Below are 18,595 nucleotides of genomic sequence, written 5' to 3'. Positions count from 1 at the left end.
CAGATAAAGACAACTAGTGGAAGAGGTGAACTTTGCATTCTCCAAATTGAACTTCACTAAGGCACCTCTACATCTCAAATTCTGTACCCCAGGTCTCTCATTTCATCAGAACACCAAAACAAATGCTATTTCTGAAAACCTTCTTCTGCCTCTGGGTCCTGGCAACAAGTCACTGCCCTTCTCTGATTCCTTGTCTCTCCCCCTTTCCTACCACATGCCCAAACTCTAGATCTCTGCTCAGCACACTGCAGTTTGAGTCCTTCCTTTTTGTTCCTCCCTTCTCTTCCTCATGGTCCCTTGACAGCCCCCCTTCCTCCCTGTACTTGAAACCTTCCTCTAGGCTGATCTTAGGAAATCTTTCAGCTCTTACATATCCCATCAGCACCTCTCTCCAGCCAGATCCCCAATGTTAACCACTCTATTGTCATAAATCCCCACTGGACAAAACAGAAAGGAAAATGAGCATTAAAATGAGACAGTTAATCCCTGTCCCACTTTGCCTGCTCCAAGGAAAGCCATGATCCAAGGTTCCCCTTTTCAGCTTCTTCTTTACTTCACTCCCCACTCCTCCCTCCTGGCACCATTCCTGGCATCCTTATCCCAATCAATTACCAGTCCTTGGAGACAAACTCCTCATCCTTCAGCTGGCCTTTGCACACTGGCAGTTATGGGGACATAATTCCTGCACCACACAGTAAAACACAAGCCAGCCCTAGCAGGAGCTGAGTATGGATGCAGTGTCAAGGTTGGGAAGCCAAGCAAGCACAGGGAAAGGCAGAGTGAGGCTGACAGCCCAGCACTGCCTGGGCACCTGGCTGCTGCACCTTAAGCAGGAAAAGGAGATGCCTGTTGTGCTTATTTGAAATTCAAAGGAGGCCTGGTGCCACAGTTTTCTGAGGAGCACACCTGTGTTCACACACAGCTCCTGGCTCAGGCACTCAGTACAGCCCAGGGCACAGGGAGGAGAGCAGGGCTGATGGCACCTGGGAGCAGAGAGCGGGAGAGGAGGTGTCACAGCAAGAGCAGCAGATGAACACAGAACCTAACAGCAGAAACCACTCACAGGTTGTAACCTTATCACCTGCACATCAAGTAACACAGTCTCATTAGAAATGAGATACTTACTGCTATGAGGAGTGAAAAAAATAACTTTAAAGAGGAGACAGTGGCTCAAACCCACAAGCTTGCCCATAGAAGTTCTTGGATGCCCAAAAATCCAAGGGATGTGGGTGCTTGGTGTGGACAGAGGCTGTTCAGTAAAGCCATCAGTAATGCCTCTTCCTCCTAGCACAGGCTGCCCTGTACAGTCAGTGTGCAAATGGCTGCTCTGGTGCATTTGCTCATGACCTAGTGCCACAGGGCTGCAAGGGGCAGCCACTCTCTCTCTGGGATACCCTGGCAGAACTCACACACTCAATTTTCTGATGCTTGGGACACAGCAGCTTTTCCCCTTTGCTTCCAGAGCCCAGCTGATCAATAGCCCATCCCCTGGAAAGCTGGGGAAGGACTTCTGCTCAGCACCAAAAAAGGTATAGGACTCACAAAGGGGATCTCTCTGCCTCCCACATGCAAAGTGCCCACAGCTGCCTGAGGCAGATCTGTGCCTGGCACAGCCTTGGGCCAACATTCCCGGTGTGGGGAATGGCCTGCAGCCCTCCTCCCTCACCAGGCTGCTGCTCAGCCTCCCTGGCACGTTTAACTCTAGCAAGGCTGAGGGAATCATCACTTCTCCTGAGCAATCAGTGGAATGGCCACTGCAAACTCCCGACTGCCTTCAGTGTCCTGCTGTGCAAAACCCTCCCCAAACTCTTGTCTATTTAATATTTACCTTTACTGAAGGCATGAAGAGGCTGAATTAATATCCAATGAAAACAAAAGGTCCTTATTTGTGTTATAGCCACATTTCCCTCGCAGGTAAGATGAACCTACTAATGCTTTACTAAGGAGAGCCCAGCTTGGTGTGAGCACAAACTCAGCAATTTTCACTGATCAAAAATCCAGAGCTTACTGTTTTATTTCTTGAAACATGTGTGTCTGCAAAGATTTTCTCTGATGCTCCCTAAATTTTATGACCACACCCTCCCTTACAGAATTCAAATGCCTGAGCCACTTTCAACCTTGGCCCACCACACACAACTTTTAACATATGTAGGGATTATACATATAAACCAGACCAAAATATATCTCACCTTGCAGGCATACAACTCTTAAATTATAATTGCTTTCATGTCTGATGAACAACAGAAAAAGGGAACTGAAGAGCACAGCACCATAAAGCAAAGTGAAACCCTCTTGATTCTCTGTGCTAGACTGCTTTGACTTGAACCAGAACACTCTGGCCACTGCCAGGCACTCTTCCAATTGTCTCCCTTGTGTTATTTGTAGATCCAGAGGTATAAGTCACATTAGAAAATGGGGGTGAGGGGGAAGAGATGCAGAAAGCCTTGCACAAAAAGTGGGGTGCTGAACAGACACCCTTTTCAGAACAAAGAGTGCCCAGCCCACACATGACTGGCTGCAAAAGGGCAAGAGTGCCTTGGAATGTGCTTAGAGCCAAGATCTGGCTTTGTATAGGCAGGGTGTGTCTTTGCTAATGAAAATCATGATAAAGAGCAGAGAAAAGAACAATGCAATTCCTTGAAAATGGCCAGTACATCCTGCTCACTGCACAAACCCACACTGAGCTCACATCAAACCCAGCTGAAGACTCTCCTGCACGTTTTTACCAGCAAACTTTTGGTTCATGAGAAAAGTTTTGCCTGACATGACATTATCTGAATGCTGCAGAAAGCAGACACATGGCAAGCAAATGTTTCAATATATCCACTTTCAAAGAATCCTAATACTATGAAAAACAAATGTATAAAGTTCCTAGAAATGACTTCTGGGTATTTCAAATGCCCTGGAAAGAGTTTTCCTCCACTAGTCTCGTGTGGAGATGGTGAGTACAGCTGTTTCCCTCCCCCTTAGCAAAGAAAAAGGGAACATTAATATGGAACCTTATCAGCTCCATTATCAGCCATTTATCCTGTGGCTGTTGAGATGCCTCAGTCAATGAACTTTCTGAAGTAACCCAAAACAGTGAAGTTGGCAAGTACACATCTATCTTAAAGAGGTTTTAGACTTTCAAGAAATTAATTTAAATCTGGCAAGAGGATGTATACTGTAAGGTACTTTTATTAATGAAGTAATAGTGGTAAGTACAGCCAGCAATTCATACCAATAAAACACTTCTAAAGATCTCCTGTTTTTAAAAACCTGTTTTCCTGGCAAGAACATCAGGAAGAACAGGAACTAACAGAACCATTCTGCAAGTTTAAATAAAAAAATTTTAAACATTTTATGAAACTTGCTTTATTTCACAAATTCTCTCTAAAAACTAGGAAATTGGGATCTTGATTCATGGCTGTAAAAGTACTGGAGTAAGCAATGGAGAAGCCTGGAAGTTTGTGCCTGGTAAGACACACATTCCAGAGGTTTGGATATTGGACACAGCCTTTGAGACCAGGGTTAAGAGCATCAGGCTGGCAACAGGCTGGAAGAGTTTGGAAAGCTGGATGAAAAATCTTCTTGCTGTACTCCAATACCCAACAGGAAAACCAGGGCTTGGAAGTAATGTGTTATTTTGTGTACTCCTGCTTACAGAAGGATCTCTGTAAGTCCTATAGGTAAAAGCAGCTGGAATCATTAATTTCAATTAATTCACACCATGCTTTCTGCTTGCAGAGCTTAAAATGATTTGTGAATGTTTATTGAAATGGTGAAAATGAAGTTCAAAGCAGCTAAATAAGTAGTCCAGCCTTATACCACCACTTTCAGTAGCACTGTGGCCAGAAATTAATCTTCTGTCCAGAGCCCTTAAAGGAAGTATCCTCATCTGACCACATTCATTTCAGTTCCAATTAATAGATTACCATGCAAACCATGCCAAAAGGAAAACCAGAGTTTTCAAGTAACTTTGTGTGAAAAAACTGTCAGCAAAGCATACAAACAGCAATTGATAAAAGTTAACCAAACAGGACACAAGAGGACACAGGGCTGGGGGGACCTTCTGATTAAGAATGCAGACCCCACCATGGCACAAAACCAGATCAATAAATCCCAGTTCAGGCCCTGTTTCAAGTCCAGCATTGTTTGCTGCAGCCCCAGGAAGAAATCCTTCTCACTGCAAGAGCAGAAAATACATAAATCCCAGAATAGAGAGATCCCTACAGTATTTAAAACTGGTAAAAGTGAAACCCCTGAAGCCTGAATAATTTGCATTTAAATATAGCCCTGCATATAACCAAGGTTTAAATATCAATGTGAATAAAACAGAATGTATGCAATTTATCAATTTGGCCATTTGAAAAATACAACTATAAACATGTAAATTAGCAAAATACTCACCGAGACTGAAACATCATCTATTTTTCTTTTAGCACTGGAATCGAATAAGACATTCCGTCCTCTCCTCTCACAGTCCTGGTACACGATCAGTCGGATCTGACTTGGGTCAAACTCCGGCAAAGGCCAGCTTTAATTGAAAAACAAAAGAGCAGAAGGATCAATTACCACAACTCTTTATTACACTGCTCTTTTTACATTATCTGTATATACAACTTGATTAAAACAGAGTCCAGAAAATTCAATGCCATTTCATCAAACCCTTTGATCCTGTAGCCAGAACTACTGCTTTTGTTTTCTTTTCTTTCCCTTACATGTGCCAAATTACGCTGTCATAAACTGCACCAATCCTCTACAACTGCACAAAATGATGTGTGCAGCATTAATAGATCTTGTGCTCTGTCTTGTGATGTTTTCTTCAAGTCCCAGCTATCTAGAATCAACGTCATAGAACTCAGCTTTTGTGTTTAAACATACAAAAAACCCCAAGATGAATAATCACAGGGTGGTTTCAGAGAACCAACTTGCTCGCTCCACATAAGCCACTGTGACTCAAGGGCATGGTCAGCAAACCACACAAAGCAATCCTAACACACCTATTCCCAAACTGGTTTCCAAGGGAAGGAGCTTTCCTGAAGACTCAGAACCTTCCCTAGTGCCACTACTCCAGAGGAGCTCTCAAAAGGAGAACTTGCAGGGATCAGGCTTGGAAACCACTCTACAATCTCCTCTTTAAAGGTGTTTTGTAGTTACCATCTTAAATTTTCAATTTAAAAAGCCAGCCATCACTTTAAAGCCCAGCAAGCATTGTCGTCCATTGGCTTGGGAGTCCATTTTCACTGACACCATGTCAATTCTTGGAAGATAGGAAACAAGATACCTGCTGTATCCATGAAACCACCAGGGATCATCTTTCAGCTAGTTTACAAGCCATTTCCTAGATCAAGTGGAATTCTGTCTTCCTCATTCTTGGCTTTTAGACAAGCAGTGTTAGCATGAACTTCAAGGAGCCAGAAACGAGGCACTGGAACTTTCCAGCCATTAATGGATACAGATTCCCAATTTGCATGAAGCTGAACACGTATTTCAGCAAAAAGACATCCATAACATGAGTTAAACCTGGCAAGTTAGACTCCAAGACAACAGCAAAATTTCCTCTCCTCTAACTCAACACCCAAAAGGTTTCCTGCTCTGCACCCATGCTTTATGTGACCAACAAGTTCTGTAACAGCAGAAAATCCATTTGATTACCAAAGCCATCACCACCTATCAGAAGTTTTTAAGAATGCTCCAGTATAGGTACACAATTTTTACAACTAGTGTAGTCCCAATGAGGTGGAACTAAGCATCAAGACATACAGTTACACACTCTCCTGAGATGGAATCTATTTCCTAATCTGCCCATCCGCACCATTTAGCAACAAGAGAGAAAAACAGAAGCTGCAGAGAAGATGGTGTGCAACAAATGTCCAAATCAACTTATTACAAGAAAGAAAACCTTGAGCAACTTGAGCTGAAATAACTTCATGTCTAGATTTGGGGGCAAGGAGCCACACACCGTCTCATTAGGGCACCTAAAGCAAAGTGTTATCCACAGCATGAAATGCCCACACAAAGTGCAGACACCAAACTGAGCAAACTGCACCAAAACCCAAGCACAGTGACAAACTCAGAGCTTCCACTTACTGGAGGCTCTCCTAATTAACCCCATCTTGCATTTCAGAAAATATAAGAAAACAAAGCCCCTAGTTTGTCACATGCCTGGGGTGTTACCAACTGAGAGGCACAAATGGCACTAGAGCTGGGCATGGTAACTGCTCAGAGCATGACTTTGGCTAGAAGTGAGGAGAACCACTGGATAAACTGGCTTCCTGGAAGAACAACCTCCATATATTAAAGTGGAATCAGCGGAAGTCCAGAAACAAACATTTTCTCCATATAGGCCACTGTGGTTCCTATAAAGAAGCTGTGTGACAATAGCAATGACTTGCTTGCCAGAAGGGTGCTTTTGCTCCACCCTTGCAATGCGTTTGAATTTCCTTCACACTCAGACAAAAGCATGTCTTCCATTACCTAGTACTTTTGATATTTGACTTTGAAATTACTGGCAAAGAAGGCAGTAGCTGTTCCAGATCTTAGGAAAGTCTACTTATAAAAAGCTCCAAGAGCAGATTACACACTAAGAGGAGAGAAAGCTAAATATAAAACTCTTGCTGTATTCAGAAACATATTTGATGAAAGTAACAAGAGCTTGTTTACTTCTCAGCTTCTTCACATGACATTTCAACTTTCTCTAGACAAGCATTTAGTAGCTATTATCCATCATAATTTGTGATAATTCCAAAGAAGCGCTATCTGTGTTACATAATAGCATCCTTAAGCACATTTCAGCCTTGCAAAAACATTCCCTGGCAATAGCAGGCCACTTCCCAAACCAGAAGAGCCTTTCAGAGAGCTGGGGGAAAGTTCATTCAGACAGACAGTAAACAGAAGGCAGCCTGGCACCTCCAACTCACCCCCACCAGTGAGGGGGAAGCAGGACACAGAGCTTTGCTTTTGTTGTTAGCAGATTTAAAATACCGTTAAGCTTGATATCTGAATAGATTATCCCCAGAAACATAAAATTCCTGCATGCAAGAGGCATTCTCAAAACAAACATAACAGGGCAGCACTCCAGCGCTCCTCTTCAGCAGATGAAAACTGACCTAGATCTTCTGAATATAATTAGTTCTGTTTATAAATGGAAACTAACTTTGACATTTAACTGATGTTTTCTTGAGCTTCCTACAGGAAAACCAGGAGACATAGAATGAAATGTTCTAGCAATGATAACGAAAGGTGAGTCTCCATTTCCCACACTGCTCTGGAAATGACAGTTTCTTAATGAGGACTTTTTCCTGCATGAACTATCTGCCACTCTTTGATCTTGCCTTGAAACTTAGTAGAACTAAACAAAAACCCCAAAATTAACCCAGGGCAAAAAAACTCCATAAGAACCACTACCAAAAAACCCCAAATACCTTTCACCAGTAGAAGTGTTTGCAACTTCGCCACACAGTGCTGTGACCTCAGGCATGGAACAAACAAAAAATTGGTGACCATCAAATTCCTTCTGAGCAGGACACTGCTCCTGTGGAGATCTCCACTACACAAGCGGGGATTCCTCTAGAATGAGATGCTCAAAAATACCTATATGGAGTGGAAACCCGTTGACATATATATGCTGTATGGGATGTTTTAGAAACAAAACCCAGCTCTCACACCACGACAGACTGGTAGAGGTTGGAAGGGTCTTCTGGAGGGCATCTGATCCAATGCCCCTGCACAGACACTCATGCAAGTACAGAGTGCAAAAGAAAAGGAATTATTTGGGAGAGAAAGGGAAAATCCCATATTATTCATGATGGAATTATTAGAAACCAGCAACAATGAGACCAAGGTCTGAAAAATGGTATTTTAATGCATATTCGCACTGAAGCCCTACTGTTGTTCAGCTCTTCCCTTTTTTCATCCTTTCTGCTTTTGTGCCTTTTTTACCTTCAATCACAAGGAATATCACCTGTAGCTTACACTTACAAATTCATTTCATGTTTCCTGACACCTCTACTAGAGAGATTCATAGCAATCCAGAATTCCAACTGCTCTCTAAGGATGAATTTTCTTGTGTTCCTGGAGTTTATTACCACCATCAACATTTCTCAGCAAGAACTGAATGGCTGTAAAGTGGTATTATTTCACTCTGTGCAAGTTTTAATAGAGGACACAACAGACACAGAGATCCTCAGTTACCACTCCAACAATTAAAATACAGGATTTTCCCCTGTAATTAAATCCCATGACATTCCTTCCTCCTCATTCCCACCTAGAACATGAACACCACTTCTTCATTACATTAAAGGTTTAGCTTAGTATTATCTTCCCTCCTGGCTGAGACTACTTTTAAAACTGTTTATATTAACGTGGCTTAGATTGTATCTGGTTACTTTTTAATAAAAACAGATACTTTAGAAATCTTAAAGTAAAGCAACTGAAGCAAAATGATCAAGATATTTAGCAAGTAGGAACTGGAAAAGAGTTTTCTAAAAAGTAAGGCTGCTCAAAACCAGAAAAGGACTAAACATGTAAAAAGTAAGTTGAAACTATCAGTCAAACTATTGTTTTCCTACATCATGTTACCCATAGTTATAAAAATTGCCTGGTGATGAATCACTTGGAACTATTTTTAAATGCATCTACGCAAATGATATTTATAGTTTATGCCAGCTTATCTGTTCTGCATGGTTTACATGTTAGCACCTTTTTAAAGGGTGACAGAACAGCCCGGCAGAGCGGACGGGCCCACCTTGTCCCATGCTCCCCTCACAGGCTCTGGCAGGAGGAAACATCTTCCTTCACTGCTGCTGGGTGAGCACCACAACAGAGGCACAGGGATTCCAGAGCTTATCCCCAGCACCTGCACATGATTCTCCAGGTATTATCCTTGTTGTAGTGGTGCTTAGACCCAGCCAACTTGTACTTACACCTCCTTTGACAGAGGCCGCATCTGTCATGAACAGCTAACATTGCAAATATGAGACTGTTGCACTGAGTGCACTGGGATTCCAGATTATGTCCACATTCCATGGAGATGTACATCCACATCACAGCCCACTCACCTGTACCCATACAGCCCAGTATACAGGATCCTGCAGTTACTTTGCTACAGGGAAATGTGATCAAGTCCAGAAGGAAAATGGTCCTTGCCTAGTCCAACCATCCTATCATACTCCTCTCAGCCCTGAAATGCCTTTTCCAACCAGGAATTCCCTTCTCCTGCCCAAACACCTCTGCAGATTTCTATTATCTGTCATCAGATTTTTTTCTTTTGGCTTTGAGAAGATACAACAAAAGTTGAGTATACAGGATTAATGGCGAGGATCTTCTACATACTTTAATACCTTCTTACTGCATTTCAGTAATTCACTTATTATTTGATCATTATTGCACAAAACAGCTGCACAGACCATTCTGAAAGATCACAACTAATTTAGAAACAATGGAAACAGAACTGTAATGTGTATTAATGATGCTTGCAGCTTTGGAAGACCATCTTCTCCTAGAGGCATAGGTATGTTATTTGTTTCTTTAACAACAGCACCTGAAACACAAAGAACTTTCTCAGCATTCACAAGACAAGGATGATCCAGGCTGCATGGCTGATTTGCAAAGCTGGCATTTCAAGAGAGAGATTCCGTTTAAGTGCTGGTGACATAACACAACCATAAGGCTGCAAGGAGGAAGAAAGTTCCCTACAGTAGAGAAACTACAGGGCCTATACTTAGAAAAAATGTTGCAAGACATTTGTCTTTACAAGAGCTGAGGTCATGCCAGGGCTGTGTGACTGTGGTGGTGAGCACTGGCTGGTTCTGCCCAGAAAAGCAGCGCTGGTGCCCTGGCCAGGGCAGCAGGGAGCCCTCGGGGCTGGGTTGCGAAGGAGCTCGCCCAGCGCCGGGGGCACTCTGCCCTCTGCCTCGGTGACCTCAGCTGCGCTTCCACACAAGTCACAGGACCTGGCTTCTGGGGAGCACGGAAGGATAGACAGATGGTGGATCATCTCAGGGACAAGCACCCTTGACTGCTTGCAGTGGTGACATGGGTTTATACCATGGAAATAATGTTTCTTTAAAATACAAAAAAAGAAATCCAAACCCCCTGCTTTTAATCTCTTGAAAGAGGGCGACATGTCCACAGGCACTGCAGCACTGTGGAGGTCAGCTCTCTGCTCCATCTCTAAGTCAGTCTCATTATTTACCAGCTTAGCAATCCCCACCTGGAATAGATGCATTTCTTGAGCTCCAGGAAACTTGTACTGCTTATACTAAGTACACCAGGAACAAAGTACATCAGCCAGGTATTTCACAGGTAGAACAAACTTGGACCTGAACTTCAACTGCCTGCCAAGCTACTTGGCTCTGTCCAATTCTTTATCAGTATATAAAGCTGACTTCAGTTTGTTTTCATTTTTTCTCCCTACTAATGAGAGTCACTTGATTCTCATTAAGATACCTAATTTATACTCTAAAGTCTAATACATGAGCCAGATCCTCTTCCACAAGCAAAAAGACATAACATTGACAGGTTGGGTACAGCCTAGTCAACACAGTAATCATAATCTGGGGTGTTATACTGAAAACAAATTGGTGGGAAGATTTTGTCAGAGCTGTGTAATATGCTGAATAACTTCGCAATTCACATACCTTGCAGAATTTACAATCACTGTTAATAATTTCATAAAATATTTTTGGGACTACTTCACTTAATGCCATTTCAAAAAGCACCTGTTCAGGTTTTAGCTGATTTAGGTACATGTATGCATGCAAAATATATGCACATACACACAAGAGTTTCATGCTCTCTTGAAATACATTTTAATTAAAACCACACACAAATGAGACACAGTTCCTTTCAGTTAAATTCACTAGCACTGAACAAAACTACATTATTCAAGCAGACTGCGCTTCCCTTTGCAAAGTTACAAGATAGAATCAATTCAGGCAAAAAAAATCACGTCCTTTAGCATAAAATCACAGTAAGAATCGTAAAAAAATAAGTCTCTAGAAGATTCACATCTCTGGAAAATAAGTATTTTCATCACAGGGAAAATAATAAGCTTTCAATTAATTAAAATTATCTCAAGAAATGTGCAGTGACCATACCTGGGAAGCATCTTTGTCCCCCGAGCAGCTCCACTTTTGAAAATCCCTATAAACTCCTGTTGTGCCTGGCTGCCAACTCAGGTTAATAATAGCAATGAGCCATATTCATCCAAAACCACAAGACTGTCAGGTGACATATCAAGAGGTCTGAATTTAACTCAAACAAAAGACTCTCCATGCTGCAACGCAAAGCCTTAATCCTAGCAACAGGAGCACAGAAACCACCTTAAGGACAGCAGTGTCGGGGTTTGCACCCGCCGGCGTTTGCGCTGCCCCGCAGTTTCATAACCCAAATCCTGCCCCACAATTCTGCACCGCCTGGGATTTCTGCTCGAGGAAGGAGCGCCCGTCTTTCTCCGCTGCTCCGTCTTTTCCGGGGCTTGCTGCAGAGATCAGCGGGATTCAGGGGGAAGCGCCATCAGTGCCATCCATCCATCCATCCGCGCTGCCGGCTCCGTGTCACGGCCGAGCCCCGGGCACTGAGCCCGCCCGGCGAGGAGCGGGGGGCGCGGCACGGCGGCCTCGGGGCAGGCGGCGCCCCCGGCCCGCACACTCCCCACAGCAGCGGCGGCAGCGGGATGCTCCCGGCGCAGGCCGGCCGAGCCCGCGCTGCCAGCCATCATGTGACACGGCTGTCACCGCGGCCACCTGCGGCCGCCAGCCCGCCCTGCACGGCGCCTTGGGAGCGCTGCTGCGGGCAGGGCTCGGCGGGGAAAGGGGAACGAGGAGCCCCCGCCGCCCCCGCTCGCTGCCGCCTCTGCGGCGCGACTCCCGCATCCCGCCCGCTGCCGCTCCCCCTCCGCTCCCAACAAAGAGCGCTCTGTGCGCCCAGCGAGGGCTCATTAATATTACACGGGGAGAAACGGGCATGTGCAAGACAATCGGATGGCCACAGACGGGGAAAAACACTAAATACCCAAAATAATGGGCTGAAAGAAAACCCGAGCAAGCCGGCTGGCTGTAAACGAGGTTTCCCGATTGTGCGTTGGGTCATGCGAGGAAGGGTACCCAGACATCACAACAGCAAAGCGCGGTCTAACAAACATTAAACAGCAAAGAGCTATTTAACGAACTTTATCTCTAAACTGTGGGGGAGGAACGAGACAGATAGACGGGGAAGTGAAGAAGGAATTGGGCGTTCAAAAATGCAATGCACATACATTAAAAGCCATCTAGTCTTGTGACAGGCGGGCTAATCACTCATACGACTAATTCTTTATCATCTTTGGATAAAACTCAAGTAATACATGAAGGCAGAAGGCTACAGCATCATAGTTCTTTATTTTTCCCCCCCCCCCACTGTCTGAAAACCTACAAGTTTTGCCAAAATTTCAAATACATAAGCAGCAAAAATAGATTTATCATCAGAATCTCCTGTTCCACTGCATCCCACAACCCAATTCTATTGATGGTTCCCCTGCATCACAGAGTGGGTGAACTGGTGCACCTGTTCATGGTTTCAAGACCATACAATCCCAAGAGGACAGATGTTGCTTGTCCTCTGGAATGGATTCCAAAGCAGAACACAAAGCTCTGCTACACATCTCATAGGTTAAATACAGGGAGAAATCCCCAATCTCTCACCACTGCAATGGTTTTGTTGCTGTTTTATAGGATGGTAATATTTTTATGTTTGATGCTGGACAAGTGTTTTGACACAAAAGCAGCAAAACTAAAGAGAGATAAAACCATTATCTTTTCTTACCATGCTTTACAGGAAGTTTCTCATTTAGAAATGAAGAATTGAGGCCCTGATGCCACAAACACATACATTACAGACTTGGCTTTTCATATATGACTAGTGCCAGGCAATTCAATGGAATTACTCACATGAGCAAAACTGGGCACGTGCTGGTTACAGGACCCATGCCTTAAGCCCAAATCTTGCCTTTAAAGCTTAAAATGCCAAGCTTTAGGAGACAAAACCAGTAACATCTGACCACTCCTAGCTACCTTCTTGATCTAGTGAAGGAATGTGCAGTGCACAGTAACTTCCTTTACCTGTGTGGCAAAGGCACCGCTCTCTAAAGGTTACTGATGTCAAAAGTGACCTTTTTTCTTAGACATGCAATGCTGAGAAGTGCCTCGTATTATGTAAACATTTATATACAGGAGTAACATCTAAGGTTTCCATTTTACCTCAGGGTAACCTGATGCGTATCAAAAGAAGTGCTTTGAAAGCTGACCCAGCCTCCATCCAACAACTGACCAGGAAAAATACTGGAAGGAATTTCTCTGCAAATAGAGACAGACTCAAATTGTACAGAGAGTAAACAGTGCTTTAGCCAGATCAGTGAATATTTATTGCTTGAGGAAGGAATTCAGATATTCAATGTTTGTTTACACACACTGTCACCACTCCCCTATCCAAGAAAACACTGGAGCATCTTTAACATGAGATATGCACTATCCTCTTCTCTAGGTGTATATTCAGGCCTCTCTTTGAAAGGGTGAAGGCTTTCCTTTTTTTGTGTGTATAAAATTTGAGCTTGAAAAACAAAGCTGGTAATATTACCCTACTTCAGAAAAACACTCAAGTCCAAAAAAAATGAAGTTATCAAAATCTCCTGTGATAGCCCATCACCTGCCAGGGACATATTTCAGTATCCATGCACATCCAGCCAGATGCAGATGGGAAAGATGTGGGTGATGGAGTTCAACTATATCCAGCAGCCCAGAGCCCAGTGCAGACCCCCATGCCCAACTGGGGCTGGGGTATGTTCTGAAACACTCAGCCAAAACCAAACAGCACCAAAAATAACCACTTTCTTCACTCTAGCCAAAGGCATTTCTGAAAACACTTAAAACTAATGCAAAGGCTCATATACACCTTTTGGGTATAAATCATCTGATTTTAAACCAAGCAGACAACAGAGTTTGCTCCAACCACAGGCTAAAGAGTAATGAATTAATTAATTTTTGGTCTTCACTGCCTTAACAAGTTTTTTCAGTCTTTCTTCTAAAGGAAGGCTTCCCTCACACATGTTGTAAACGCACACAACAAAGAGCCAGGGAGTGAGCCAAGAAATATTTATTGCTTAGTAATGCACGAAGGTAGGAGCTGGAAGCCACACTAGACGAAAAGAGAGAAAACCAATTAGGATTTTATTTGAAATCTGACTAGAAATACTTGGATACTATTTCTCTACAAAACACTTGCCTCACTAGGATTACCACTGAGCTAGACTTCTAAACAAATGTGCTTTCTGTGCATTGTTGTATCCCTCCAAAAAAAATAAAAATTCTCATTGCTGGAGAGGAAGAGTGGAGATGTTAAAGCATGAACCTTCCATATATACTTGGAGCATACTCAAACCTGCACACACAAACATAAGTCCAGGCAAAGGTCAGCAAGAGCCCAAACGAGGAGAAAGATCACTGCAAACAGGAGATTCTCCCTCGGGAGATTCAAAACTTGGGCCCTCTATTCATTAAAGGAAAACAGATTGTTAAATGCTGGAAAGAGTGCTTTTGATATCAGATTAAAAAAAAAATACACAGGTTTATAAACTCTCCATACACAGGATTCTCACTACCAGCACAAGGTCTCATAACTGGAATAAACTGTCTCTACTAGCATTGTAAAGGAGCATCAGCAACTACAAATCTGCCAATGAGCATTCTTGGAGGGTAGGACATGAAACAATTATCTCTCTTTCAAGAACATGGAGACCTCAGCAGATTGACTATCCACTGCTGTAATTTTTCATGTCATTAGAAAAATGCTGAAAATAAAAATAACTATCAAAGTAAAAATCTGATGCGTGGTTAGGCTACTGAAACATTTGTGTTCATTTTGTATCACATTTCCAGTTGCAATCTACTATAAGACACAAACAAACCTCCATAATACCAACTGGTACTGCAAGACAACAGGGCATTCTTCCCCTGCCAAACAGTTATTTTATTGTGCACACTCGGGTGTGCACAGCAAACTCTTCTGCTGTAGCTAGTAAAAATGAAGTGTAAATAGCTCAGTGTTGTGTGTGCTTAATGAAAAGTTGGGGAGAAAAAAGTTCCAATACAAATTGCTCTTGATGAACATAGTTGGAAATAGCATAGCTGTTGGAAATAAAGACCCTCCTAAATCACACAGAATGATGTAATGCAGCAGAGCAGGGTTATGGGGGGCAGGCTGTGTTCCCTCCTTTATGCTGGAGGGAATTCTGGAGATGTCACGAGAGGTTCAACAATCCTTAAATCCACACACAGAACTAACTAGACAAAACAAAATCAAGCTCACAAGCTCAGATTTATCAACTGCAAAGTTTGCTAAGAGAACTTAATGGTGAATTGCTGCTTTTTATTTTGGAAACTGTGAATATTAATAGATGAGACAAATAGAGTCGAGGTTGACTGCAAGACCTCTCCTGTCATGAAAATGAAGACATCTCAGAGGAATCACTAAGGCTCCACTATTGTTATCAACACCAATATTAATAATAATAATAAACCCTTGAAAGATTCCTGATGGAATAAGGATGCTTTGGCTCAATACTCCTAACACTTTCCATTTTTTAACAGACAAATATTGAATTCCCTGTATTTATCTTCAGCTTAGAGTGTCTTTAAGGCTTTTATTTTCAAGTACTTTTCAGAAACCATAAGGACTACAGCAGTTTTATTCTTTCTGCACTGCTGAAAACTGAGATTATTAATATATTACTTCAGGAGACATTAAAAGAAAAGCTGCAAGGTGCATAACCAAACTGCCAGTGTGCTCTAGCTATGCCTGACATGTCAGCTGATTCTTGCAACAAGCAAACACATCTAAATAAGCTTTCTTTTTAATCAGACAGATACATCTAAAACTACATACATTTTTAAAGACTAAAAGACTAGAATGTAAACAGCTGCAATTTTTTAACATCATGCTTTTTAACCTGTGAGCGGTACCAGGGTGGGCGATGCTGTGCCAAGGGTGCCAGGATATGGTGGGTCCCTGCCAGGGTGCCTCCCCAGAGTCTGCTTTTTCCACCTTGAAACCCCCTGGCCTGGCTGCAGGCAGCCAGGACACCTCCAGCCTGGAGATGCCCCTCCATGGAGTGCCCAAACCACTCCAGTGCCAGCACATGACAGCCACCAGACCTCTGGCTGCAGCCACTGCACCTGCTGCACAGCCCTGCAGCGACCCACGAGCCTCTGCTGTGTCAGGGTGCAGGCAGACATCTGCTGCTGCTGATTGAAACACCCTGCAATACTTGTTTTGTGAGTTTTATAAGGGGAAAAAAAATGGCCTTGGTGGTGAAAGTCATCCAGCACAGGCAAGGCAGCATGGGGCTTGGAGCATTCCTTGGCTGCAAGCCACGGTCCTGTAATTGATTAAGGTGGCTGTGCTTGTGACCGAGTGATAATTGAGAGCCTAATAAATCTCCACACAAGTATTTGTCACTCAGAGATGGAAAGCAATTGTTATGGACTTTCATAACGAGCCACAAGTGGTAAAATTACAGCTAATATTAAAAATACCAAGAGAGCCCACAGATCACTGCCAACTTCCTTGCCCAGCATTCATATTCTCAGTTAAATTTCCAGGAGCGTCAAATGCACAAGGACTGTACTTTCAGGCTTTCAGCTAAATCATCTCCAGCACAAACTCAAATCATTCCAATTCCTCAAGATTATGTTGAGAACTCCCTGGTTTTCCTTCCCCCTACCCCAGATCTCATTTATCTGCATAGGCAGCATTGCTTTAGAGGAGGTCTACGTGCTATTCTTTTCTCAGGGGGAAAAAAAAAAGAAAAGAAAAAAGGCAGAGCCACAGCTGTTCAGTGTTGCTTGGAAAAGGAGGAAGACAGAGGTAAGTAGTTATTCTCCAAAGATTCACAGGGATCAGTGCCTGAACAGCATTTTACTCTGTCCCTCATGTGACTTTAATTAGGTGTTGATTCACTCAGTCATGAGACACAAGGAAACAGGGCTGCAAGCCCTAACGTCAAAGTAATGCCTGTTCTGCCAGTTTCTGTATTAGCAAAGCACAAAGGGGACATCCAGTTCTGAGAAGCAAAACTTGTGTTTTCTTGCCCATAAACCAATCCATCACATCATTTCAACCTTTCCATATTGAAAAAAAAATGTAAAAAAGACATATGAATTATTTCAGAGAAAGATGCTTGTGGATTCCCTGATTATTCTTGCCTGTAAGAGCCAGGACCAGTGCAAGTGTCCACAGGGTGAGCTCCCTGGCCAGGCTCTGAAGCCCTGAGAGCAGAGTGTCCCCTTCCATCTGGTAATCCAGGTCCAAGCTGCTTCAGGATATCAGAGTTTCTTCTGGGGTTTTTTTGTTTGCTTTTGGAAAAAGAATACAAGCTATTTTTCTGTGGCTTTATTCCTGTTGTTAAGTGAATTTCTTGGCCTCCTTAGCACCAAAAAGCTTTTCTGTTATGGGGTCTGGTTCCCATAGCAACAGGCTTTAAAAATATCAAAGAAATTTTCAGGACATGGTAAATCAATTTCACAAACTGTGTATATGGTTGTAATAGGAAAAGCTGGCAGACAATTATTTAGATGTACTCAGTTCTAACAAGGTTTGACATAGGGATAATCCCAAGATGCTGCTCTCAGCCCAAAGCCTGGGGTTGTAGAGGACTACAGTGGACTTTAGCTTGCTATGTTACCAGGTCATTTATCAAGACAGTCACACAAAATTAATAGATGAGGATCATTTTTCCAATGCAGGTGACATTTAAGCTCAGTATGTCCCTGAAACGCATTAAATGCCAAAAGCTTTTTTCCTGACGAAAACCTTTGATTTTAAACACTGTGTGCTTGTAGTCTCACCCTCCTCATTTGTGTAGATTTTAGAACTTATTTAAAACACATGCCTAGTGCTGAGCACATCAGTGGGTTCACTGAGAGCAGCCAAACTACTTCCAGACTGAGAGCACATGCCTAAGCCCAGGGCTGACTCAGCCTTATTGCCCCTGAAAGCTGATGAGCTTCCACCAAAACCCCATCTCAGTTACACAGGAACAACTGCAAACTAAAGACAGAGGATGATTATACAAGCAAGTGTAAGAAATTCATATCTATGGAATGAAACCCCAGGCTGCCCTATCTGTATGTGATGCTCATTAATATCAACATCCCACAAGTCCTAATGATAGCTACTCCCCAGGAATCAACAACTGCCTGACATGAGTGTTGGTCACTTGCCACCTAAGCATCCTCCAATACCTTCAAATGTCTGATGTGGCCCAATTCTGCAATCTTTCTGCACACAGAGTGGTTACCTGCTGCCATAAGCCCCAGTAGACTTTAACCCATCTCTTTAGTTAACCCTCAAACCCTCTAAATGTCAAGTACGCTGCATTTCAAAACTATTGCCAGGCTCTGAACCAGAAACAATTAGCAATGATTTCACAGATCTGCCAAATAACACTACTGAATATTCAGGTGGACTGGATCTATCCTACAGCTGCTTTTCAGGAGAGAAGACTTTTCTAACTTGGCTCCAACCCATGCACTGAACATCCCTCCCTTACTGGCTCTACGAGTCAAACAGGCCCCTACTT

General features: G+C 43.0%; 1 protein-coding gene across 2 annotated transcripts in view; it reads right to left on the bottom strand.

Annotated features, from left to right (window-relative positions):
* FNIP1 (folliculin interacting protein 1) overlaps window positions 1-18,595 on the bottom strand; it is a 64,367-nt gene that overhangs the window by 32,668 nt on the left and 13,104 nt on the right. The window contains exons 1-2 of one of the 2 annotated variants that reach the window (XM_058815216.1): window positions 11,082-11,311; window positions 4,390-4,516 (exon numbers count right to left, since the gene is read on the bottom strand). In XM_058815216.1, coding sequence (XP_058671199.1) covers window positions 4,390-4,516; window positions 11,082-11,092 — 138 coding nt within the window. In that variant the 5' untranslated portion in view covers window positions 11,093-11,311. Of the gene's footprint in view, window positions 1-4,389; window positions 4,517-11,081; window positions 11,312-18,595 lie in introns of those variants that run through there. The other variant, XM_058815215.1, reaches the window with a different exon arrangement.

This window comes from Ammospiza caudacuta, chromosome 16 (genome assembly GCF_027887145.1).
Source record: "Ammospiza caudacuta isolate bAmmCau1 chromosome 16, bAmmCau1.pri, whole genome shotgun sequence".
Lineage (NCBI taxonomy): Eukaryota > Metazoa > Chordata > Aves > Passeriformes > Passerellidae > Ammospiza > Ammospiza caudacuta.
This window is presented reverse-complemented; position numbering and strand designations above follow the sequence as displayed.